We start from the raw sequence: 11,228 nt of genomic DNA, 5'->3' as shown, positions 1-11,228 counted from the left end.
ACAACCCAAATGATATTGGGGAAAATCCATAAAAAAGATACACTACAACCAAAATCTTTAATCACTATTTCAAGTAAAAACAAAAGTTCTGTATATTAATAGATTTTGAATAGCTTTAGTTAATAAATGAAAAAATAAGATTATGGGCAATTATGTGCCTAATTCTGCTTCCTTTGCTTTTCCAATGTCCTGTATCTCTTAACTCCTTTCTGCTCCCACTCTCACTGTCCTAGTTGAAGATAACTAGTCTGTTCTCCCTACTTTCCATCCAGTCTTTTTTTCTGTACCCCAGATATCAGCCACCTGGGTGTCTCTAAGACTTCTCAAAAGGTCCTTCTCAATAATATTTCAGCATCATCCCACTAACCATTGATGTGAGAAGTACAGTGCCTGCCCCAGGATTTCTGCAGATTAACCAGCAATTTAACATTCTCCTGGGGTAGCTCCACCAAGGAACCCTGCTCCTTTTACTGCTGGTGACCTCTGAGAACTCACTGGATATGTTGCTTAGGCGAGTAGAGAGGTAGGCAGAAAAAGGCACACTTAGATTCTCTGCCCATCCCTTAATTGCCCACAATACCATGGACACAAAGACTGTGTCTATAATGACTTATTGAGGAAAGTTTGATATTAACCAGGTAGAATTAGATTTTTAAAAAATCAACTAGATATTAAAGTGAATGTTCCTAGAATCCAAAGAAAAAGGGGAAAAAAACTGAGTGGGACCACTTACAAAAACCCCCCAGTTTCTATCCTTGGCTTCTGAAATCAGGAAATGAGGTAGTAAAACTCTGAAATGTTTGCCTCCTGGGGTTATCACTACAGTCCTTAGCTCTTATTATATGTACATGCACTGTTTACTTTCACTTCAGGGCATTAATCTGGCAATTAAGTCTATGTAAGGAATTTCTGGCAGATCATTGCAAATTATATACAGACAAAATCTTTAATATATTAATATATATTCCTAATTTTAGTCTTTGCGGTAGAACCATTTTTATTTTATTGAGCTCTTTTGTTGGCCAAGAACAGAGATTTACTTTGTCTACCTCAAATAAAAGAAATCAGGAATTCTCTTACTGCGGTTGGTATGTAGATTATGCAGTGAACAAAGACTGTTGGAAAATGTGACAAGATCATGAAGATAATACGGATTTTATCACTTAGGGGAAGCAATTTACTCTAAAGAAGAGTTCATAATTTCTGATTGCACTTTGGAAGAACACTATAATATCTGTAGTGAGGAATATACACATAGTAGAACTGAGAGTAAAAAGAACCATCAGAAGGCTATTGCACAATCCTAGACTGATAAGCACCTCAAAAAATACTATGATATTCACCATGAGGAGTATAAGTTTTGATAACAAAATTCCAACTCATAATTTTTTTTCTTATTTTTATCAGGACTGGAATAATGAAGAGGGTGTACCATTAGATATTTTTACAGTAATAAATGTTAATTTTTAAAAAGAAAACTATGATCTTCATCCTGCCTTCTCCAGAACTTTGTCCTGCAAATTTCCCCCTTTCTCCTTTGCATCCTTAATGGGTTCATTTCCCTGGCTCACTCACTGAACTCAAGAGAATGCTCAAGTCTCAATTCCTTTGGAAAAAAATGTTCGAAACAAGTCCCTATTTACACTCATACTACCATCTTTTGATTAAAACTGTCTTCTCTTTCAAAGTTGCTCCCCCATCCACATTTCCTACATCATCTACACTCAAAAGTTCATGTCCTTGCTTCCTATAGTATCCAACTGTCCTTGCAATTCACCTTCACAATCACTGGAATCCATTTCCTCTTTAATATTACTATTTTAGTTTGGTCTCTGTCTATTCTGAAGGCCTTTAACTGATCTCCCCTCCAATTTCATTTTATTAGAAATTGGCAAAAAAGAAAAACATCACGAATAAACCAATGCTTATAGCCTGCAAAGTCTTAGCTTTTGCATTCTCCGACTATATATATACCTTATGGTCCATGTATATATACATCAATCTCAGTGTGGACAGTATCTGATTAGCAATTTAAAAAAAATTTGAGGACTGAAAAGAAATGAATTTTTAAAAAACACTCTACTTTTGGTGAGGAGAAAAGGGGACCCTCCTACACTGTTGGTAGGAATGCAAATTGGTGCAGCCACTATGGCGAACAGTATGCAGGTTCCTTAAAAAACTAAAAATAGAGCTACCATACGATCAAGCAATCCCACTCCTGGGCATATATCCAGAGAAAACCACACTTGGAAAAGATACATGCACCCCAATGTTCACTGCAGCACTATTTACAATAGCGAAGGCATGGAAACAACCTAAATGTCCATCGACAGATGAATGGATAAAGAAGTTGTGGTTCATATATATACAATGGAATACTACTCAGCCATAAAAAAGAATGAAATAATGTCACTTGTAGTAACATGGATGGACCTAGAAATAATCATACTAAGTGAAGGAAGTCAGACAGAGAAAGACAAATATCACATATCACTTATATGTGGAATCTAAAAAAGTTATACAAATGAACTTAGTTACAAAACAGAAACAGACTCACAGACTTAGAAAATAAACTTATGGTTACCAAAGGGGAAAGGTGGCTTGGAGGGAGGGATAAATTAGGAGGTTGGGATTAACATATACACACTACTATACACAAAATAGATAATCAACAAGGACCTACTATATAGCACACGGAACTCTACTCAATACTCTGTAATAACCTATATGGGAAAAGAATCTGAAAAATAATAGATATATGTATAACTAAATCACTTTACTGTACACCTGAAACTAACACAACATTGTAAATCAACTATACGCCAACATAAAATAAAAACTTTTAAAAACTCTACTTTTTCTTTTATCAGAAGTTATTAACCTAGCAAACAAAAAAGTTCAAAAAACTGTAAAAGTTCAATTTTGAAATGGCTCCACCATTTTTTTTTCTTTTTAACCCAGAGTTAGTTGTTTCTGCTTTTGTAATAATTTTCATTTCCTGACTTACAGGGTCTGGTTTCTTCACATATAACTTCCAATTTTTGCCTCAGCTCATACCTCACTACTGAACTACTATATTTACAATTTCCTCTACCCACAGGAGTGGACTTTTTTATTATCACCTTAAGTTGAATTACTTAGATAATTTGCCCCATTTAGGCTAGGAGAAAATATAAAAGGAAACATCTAACCACTTGAGACTGAACTCTGGCTTCTAAGACACAGGTTTTCATAACCCCAGGCCTCTGACCATAATATAACCAAAAAATGTGAACTAAACAGAATTCAGTTTCAAGAAACATCAGCTAATACATGTCTGTTAAGTTATATTTATCCACATTGTACTGAAAGTACACACAGTTTCTGGAGCAGCGACAGATTTAATTATTACTTTTAATAACCACACTGGTTTCCCATACTCTAATTCTCAATTCTTACCTGTGCAGTGACTAATAAGAGCCAGACTGGTAACAGCTTATCAGACTGATAACAGCCTACATATACTAGGTTTAGTACTATCGATGAGGAACCTCAAAATATGAATCTGGGGCCCTATATAGGACAGCTGTTATCAGTCCTATATGGAAGCCCTCCTCTCTTCCAGAGAAGGAAAGATAAACCTTACCTCCTTAATTTAAATAAATTCTCTTTGGAAAGGATCCTGTACTCTTACCCTTTGGAATGTAAACATATGTCTTTAGGGGCAAGACAAGACTTGTGTCTCCAGATTTACAGCCCAGAGATGTCTCCATGGTCTCCAGTCTCATACCCTCTTGAATTGTGCATAACAGAGATGTGAACATCTGTGTTATGCACTGAATTGTGTCTTTCCAAAATTCTTATGTTGAAGCCCTAACTTCCAATATGACTGCATTTAGAGATAGGACCTTTACAGAGGTAAATAAGGTTAAGTGAAGTCATAAGGGTGGGTGCCTTATTCAATAGAACTGGTGTCCTTATAAGAGGAAGAGACACCTCGGATGTGCACGCACAGAGGAAAGGTCATGTGAAGACAGCAAGAAGGTGGCAGTTTCCAAAACAAGGAGAGACCTCAAGAGAAACCAAACCCACTGCCACCTTGATCTTGGACTTCCAGCCTCCATAACTGTGAGAAAATCATTTCCGTTGTTTAAGCCTGTAGTCTGTAGTATTTTGTTATGGCAGCCCTAGCAAACTAATATATACTCAGGATGGTTTTTCACTATCTATTCAGTCACAATTTAACTTTGAAGGCTTCTCTTTGAGCCCAGGTTCCAAGTCTGAGTAAAATTTGCTCAGAAAGCTCTAACTCTGCAGAAACAAAATATTTTATCTACAGTCCCAAATTGTCCTTTAAAGAAATTTTCAAAACTGTAACTACTGAAGAAGCCATATCCAAACACAAATGTTTCAAGGGAAATTCTTTATAATCCCAAACTATCCATACATCATTTCCTCTTGAAGGAGAAATGTCGTGCCTCCACCTATTCTCCATTTTGCCCAGGTTACTAATAGTACAACCAATAATTCAATAATTCATAAAAACAGACAAAAGATTTGGTGGAAAGCGTACATCTCTTGAAATTACTGTATTTCTTTTTAATTATATAATGCCAAGCTAGTATAATTTTGATATGAATGATTTGAAGGTAAACTTGGTTATTATGTAATAAAAATGAAAATAAGAATATTTCATTAATGTTTTATTTTTTTAGAGATTAATAGTTAAGTAATCATTTTGAGCATTTAAATAATCCTTTATATAAAAATCTGGAGAATTTATTTCAAATATACTCTATATATTTAAATACTGCATAAATATCAAGCTTTAACACACATCTTTTAATAAATTAGCCAAGTAAACATTTCACATATACTAATGCTAAACTATCAAAGCTAATGCTAGATCTTCCAAAAATGATAACAGAAATGATTTTGGACTGTGCATTTTTAATTCAAAACTGGACACAGGTACAATGATTACATAAAAACCTCAACAATGACAGCTTTCAACATTGAGTATTTTTTTCAGTTTTACACTAATCCTTGCAAAGGCTCTATCTGAGGACAACAATAGATATAGACTCACCAATAAAACTTGACAGTGGTAATCTATCAATTTATCAGATATGCCAAACTAACTTTTTAAATTAATCAAATTTCCCAATTTTATATTTTCCTAATTGTATAGTTGCATGTGATAAAAAAATTTCAATTTCATTAACTATAAGGCTATAAAAAGTAAACTTTTCCCAACATTTAAAGTCATTTTGGGGACCTCCCTGGCAGTCCATTGGTTAAGACTCCACACTCCCAATGCAGGGGGTTACGGGTTTGATCCCTGGTCATGGAATTAAGAATTACTGCATGCCACACAGCACGGCCAAAAAAAAAAAAAAAAAAAAAGATAAAGTCATTTTGATGAAAATAAGAAGAGTCTTTAATACTCATATTTTATAATATTGACTGATTTAATTGTAACTAAGGTGCTAAATTTTAAATACTTAGGATAACTCCCTAAGAATTATACCAAAACCTTGTTCATTTCAATCACACTATTTACTCATTATTCTGAACACAAAATTGTTATAAAAAGTTATGTGTATATTGACAAAAAACTATTAAAATGTAGCAACATTTTTCTCTATGCTTCAAGACTTCTTATAAACTATGCAAATTAATATTGCTGATATGTTAAGATGATCTTTTAAACTATACCCTGCAACATTTTTTAAAAAAAGGAAGTGATTAATCATACAATTTTCATCCTGCTATATAAAACTATTTTCTCCAACAAAATGTCTGCCCCCCCAAGGTAAAAAAACAAAACAACAAAGAAACAAACAGACCTCCTTAAAAGCAGTCTTTATAATCCAACAGTCAAAGTTTCTCTTAGCTTAAGGGAGAGGACATGAGTCCTGTACATTAACTATTCTGCCCTGATACAGGACTTGCTTCTACCAAAACAGAATTCCAGGAAGTAATATTAGCTCTCTATGGCCATTTTACCTTGCTAACAATTTAGAGGACTAAAATGAAGACTCTAATAGTAGTTTTGATAGGTAGGAAATGTAAAGGCGCTCCATCCCAAACTAGATAGTGATACATTAAAAAATTGGCACTGTCAGGGCTTCCCTGGTGGCGCAGTGGTTGAGAGTCCACCTGCCGATGCAGGGGACACGGGTTCGTGCCCCGGTCTGGGAAGATCCCACATGCCGTGGAGCGGCTGGGCCCGTGAGCCATGGCCGCTGAGCCTGCACGTCTGGAGCCTGTGCTCTGCTAAGGGAGAGGCCACAACAGTGAGAGGCCCGCGTACCGCAAAAAAAAAAAAAAAAAAAAAAAAAATTGGCACTGTCAAATCAGGCAGAGATTAAACTGAAGTGGAAAAGTACCTATTATAGATACTTTAAATCTTCTAAGAGAGAATCAAATAATTATGCCTTACTACCTACCAAAGACATTGGTTAAAAAAAAAACATAGTTACAAGGCGCCTATATTACCTTCCCTTCTGTAACTAAAATGGCTGTCAAATATATTAATCCTATTTATTATGAAATTATTTTTTAAATTTATTTTCTTTCTTTAATATTAAAGTAAAATACATTTTGGAAATCTGCATGGAATGTTCCCAACAGGTTGGTTCTTTATTTTTTGCAGGGTCTGAGTTATATAGTTTTACTCATTATTTCAAATACATGAAAAGACATCATCCCCCAAAATACAAAAACAAATCTGGTCTTGTGTTATATTAAATAATGATTTCAACCATTTAATATAAAACAACATACTTTTTGGGGGTGTATGTTAACAAGGCAAAATACAAGTTGTTTATAAGGAGGAAAAGGATTTAATGACTAAGATATGTCTTTTGTGGAATACCATTCACCCTTATGTCCCTCTTTCACCAGTAATGTCTTATCTGCTCTAATCCCTTCAAGACCAAGTTCAGTACTACAAATGCAGAGATTTTCTAGTTTTCAGCATAGATTTTTCTTTTAACATTGTTTTCAGAATGCTTTAAACAATTAGTTTTACAACTATTATCTCAAATATATGTTTAAAATTCACAGTACAGCCCATATTCAATAAGGCCATAGCTTTTACATCTTTTTGGATCAAAGACCATTTAATATTTTAATAAGAACTCTCTCCAGAAAAATTAAAAATTACATATCCAGAGTTCTGCAAGTAGTACAGGGGTTTCAAGGCTCCACTGACAACCGTTTAGTATAAAAACCCTTGTCATAAAAGGATGAAATCAAACAATAGGTTTAGATTTCAAAGGTTTAATTTTTTTTGGGGGGGGGCCGTGCTTTGGGGCTTACAGGATACTAGTTCCCCAACCAGGGATTGAACCCAGGCCCTCCGCAGTGAAAGCGCAGACTCCTAACCACTGGACCACCAGGGAATTCTCTCAAAGGTTTAATATTTTTAAAAATAGAGAATTAGGGACTTCCCTGCCGGTCCAGTGGTTAAGACTTTGAGCTCCCACTGTAGGGGAGCTCCCTACAGCTCCCACTATAGTTCCCACTGTCCCTGGTCAGGTAACTAAGATCCCACATGCTGTGCTGCATGGCCAAAAAAATAAATTAAAAAAAATTTTTTTTAATAAAAATAAAAAATAGAGAAATCTATTCCAGGTGTTGAACAAATTTTTTATGATTGATCAGGCAAAATTAAAATAATTACAAAGGAGTACCACGCAGCTTGCGGGATCTTCCCCGACCAGAGATTGAACCCAGGCGACCACTGTGAAAGCCCAGAATCCTAACCACTAGGCCACCAGGGAAGTCCAAGGAGGGAGTTTTTAGTTTTAGTCTCAGCTAATCTTAGCTAATCTTATAAGAGCTTTTCAAACTCATCTTTTGATTTAAACGGGTTGCAACCAATGTGCAAATGGAAATACTGCTATAAAGAGATGTATATATATATATGTATTTATAAACGTATATATGTATTTATATTCAATATTAGCCAGTAAATATATAATTCATTAACTGGAGGAGTTAATGTTCATACCTGAGGGTAGAGTTTATCAGGATCTGTTAGTAAGGAAAAACACACACAAAAATAGGCAGTGTTTTCTAGCAGATTTACAACAAACAGATCCTCACATTCAGGTAGATCATTTATAAGATGCCATCAGTGACCAGTGTATGCAACATTGATATTAACAAGTCATTTTTTTGGCAAACCTTACAAGCATGTATCCAAATAACCAAATGACTACAATTCAAAGCAAGTGTTCATTTCTAGAGCAAGTGTAATTAATGGAATGGCTTTCACCTTACCGTTAAGGCTTAAAATACATTTTAAAACTTCAAGTCATCAATGATTTAGAAACTTAAAGTACGTTTGAAAGTATGTATAATTTGTAATAATATGGGGAAAAGATAAAGGTAATTATGGCAATGTGAGCTTCTTAATCCAAAAGTAAAAAATCAAAATACAGGGCTGCCCTGCTGGCGCAGTGGTTGAGAGTCCGCCTGCCGATACAGGGGAGACGGGTTCGTGCCCCGGTCCGGGAAGATCCCACGTGCCGCGGAGCGGCTGGGCCCATGAGCCTGCACGTCCGGAGCCTGTGCTCCGCAACGGGAGAGGCCGCAGCGATGAGAGGCTCACGTACCGCAAAAAAATTAATTAATTAATTAATTAAAATACATTTCACATATGAGAGTTAGTAGGTTTTCTTTATTCATGTAAACATTTTGATTATAATACATGACAAAGGACAACACACGTGACAAAGTACTGTAGTCTATGGTTTGGGATGTCTCTAGGACGATTTTCCAGGTGATTCTTCAGGATCTGACAGTGATGCCCAACACAGGCTTTCCAATGGCAATGCATGAGTTCTAGAAGCCACTGCCTCTATCTTTCTTCAGATGCTGAGTGCCATTTTCTCCCACCCATTTTATCCTCCATTACTTATAAAAACCCCACTCTAAAATTCAACCTATGTTATAAAATTAACAAAATCAAACATTAGTATGTATTTTCCCACAAAGATAATAATTATTAAATAAGAGTCAACTGATATGGGGACATCTGTATAACTGATTCACTTTTGTTATAAAGCAGAAACTAATACACCATTGTAAAGCAATTATACTCCAATAAAGATGTTAAAAAAAAAATAAGAGTCAACTTAATATCTCTTTTTCTCTAACTTGTGAAGGCTTTATGTAATCTCTAAAGAGTCCGAGTACCATACAACACAAAATATGCAAAGAACCTTATTACCAGGTACACATAATATGTTGGAAATTGCTAAAGTACTCAAAAGCTTAATTCTCCTGGGATAGCAATTCCCCACTAGAAACTATAGTTTACAAACAGAAGGTTGTGTTTTAATAAGAGGAAACATAGTACCTGATTCGGTATAATTGTGAGAGCTTTTCTCATTAGTACAGTGCTTAATTAAGAAATCTTTTTCCAACACATTATTTGTCAAAGGCACAAAATGTCTTTGTCTCTGTCTTCAAAACAGTTTCTAAAATTACACTATTATTCATTTAAATTTTTCTTAATCAGTAAGTTTTACTGTTTTTCTCTCAATAATAAAAAGAAGACTACTTTAAGAAAAATGTTTAATTTTTATTTTCAAAACTTTGCCATGAACATACATACAACATTAAATTTGAACCACTTGTGAGCTGTCCATGTGCCATGAAGCACTTATGACAAAAAACCATATGTAAGCTTTACGGTAAAATTAACAAGGAATCAAAATATCTTCCAAAAGGGGGAAGGGGGAGGGGAACCAATAAAAGTCATAGCTTTCATTTTATAAAAAATAGTTTGAATAATCTTCCTATAAGTCTTTAATGCTTACAAAAGCAGGAAATACATTTAAAATAGTCTTTTTAACACAGATTCATTAGCATAATGTGGTTATGGTCAGAAAAATTAAAACTAAAATGGTTTTTCAGTAGTTTATATTCTCTTCTCAACAAATTCCACAACAAATTTAACCAATTTACAATTCAAAATAAGATTTAACTGCCAACAAGGCCAAACTAGTTGTAGTTAGTACCTGAATATCAAGCTCTGTTCCATTTAATATATTTTACCAAACATTTTAATATAGCTCAATGATAGGTACTGATAACAATACTTGACTGCATGGTTACCACCCATGACTACTGCATTGCAGGTTAAAACATGCTTTGGTCAGTAAATTAAAAAGACATAAATCAAATAACAAGATCAGAAAAGTTGTTTTAATACGAATTTCCTGACCTTAAGTAAACTTTAAATACATTGACAAGGCAAGGAAAAGTATATTTAAATATACAGAGAGGTCTCTATATTTTTAACCATTTGACATTTTATATTAGTAATTTCCTGTTTAAAATAATATTTTATACTCCTGTACACTGATTATCATAACTCTCTGAGTTAAAACTAAACTAGAGTTACCTTTCTAGAATGTCCAGTAGTGAATGCATTACTTGATTCTTTTGCACTTCCATGAAGATGGTCCTTCATCCTGTAACTTTTTAAGTTTTGGACCAAGACAGAACCACCAACCAAATCCAATAAAAACACAAATAATGGACTCCACATAATAACCATCCAGTGCTGTAACACATGAGCCACCGAGTTTTTTGCAAAGCTGTAAAAATAAAATTATAATATCAATAAATACTCCAGAATTTCAAAATGGAAGTATTCAGCAATTTACATGTTTCTACTTTGTTATTTAAAGGATTAATCAAAATATACTTTTGTTAAAACATTTCATTCACTCCAAGTGACAAAACAAGTTAATGTATCTTAATCTCTCTAATGCTACTAACAGTATTAAAAAGAATTTTCAGCTCTTGCTGTAAACAATATTCATTTTCAAGATATAGCTTTTCATATTTGGAAATGTGAGGAAATTTCCAAGGAATTTACTCTAGAAGTGGGTTATTGTTACTTTGAAATAATTTATCAACAAACTACTAACCATTCAGTTTTACCACCATTTGTTATATGAATAGCCAATGGAACCCTCCTTCTTATATCATTATATACCTTAGCTATTAATCATGCATTTATTAAATGCCTAGTGTATAAGGACAATGGTACACAAGGTGAAGGAGAGAGAGACTGCTCCTCCCTTGCTGAGAAGCAACTTCAAGTGAGCTTCACTTACTGATGTGAGTGTGTTTATACCCTCAGTTATGATGGGAAAGAAAAAGCTATTAGAAACTATGGGCAGATATGATTTTAAAAAGATGTAGTACTGCTAGAGGCAAAA

The 11,228-nt window shown here is 34.4% G+C and overlaps 1 protein-coding gene across 2 annotated transcripts in view; it reads right to left on the bottom strand.

Moving 5' to 3' along the window:
• The window catches only part of SLC33A1 (solute carrier family 33 member 1), a 40,177-nt gene that overhangs the window by 8,021 nt on the left and 20,928 nt on the right, over positions 1-11,228 (bottom strand). Inside the window, exon 6 of one of the 2 annotated variants that reach the window (XM_022573819.2) lies at positions 10,403-10,598. In XM_022573819.2, coding sequence (XP_022429527.1) covers positions 10,431-10,598 — 168 coding nt within the window. In that variant the 3' untranslated portion in view covers positions 10,403-10,430. Of the gene's footprint in view, positions 1-9,556; positions 10,599-11,228 lie in introns of those variants that run through there. The other variant, XM_022573817.2, reaches the window with a different exon arrangement.

Source organism: Delphinapterus leucas, chromosome 4, assembly GCF_059928025.1.
Source record: "Delphinapterus leucas isolate spDelLeu-1000000601 "Yukka" chromosome 4, BTC_Dleu_Yukka2, whole genome shotgun sequence".
Lineage (NCBI taxonomy): Eukaryota > Metazoa > Chordata > Mammalia > Artiodactyla > Monodontidae > Delphinapterus > Delphinapterus leucas.
Note: the sequence above shows the minus strand (reverse complement) of the source record. Positions and strands in the feature narration are given on the sequence as shown.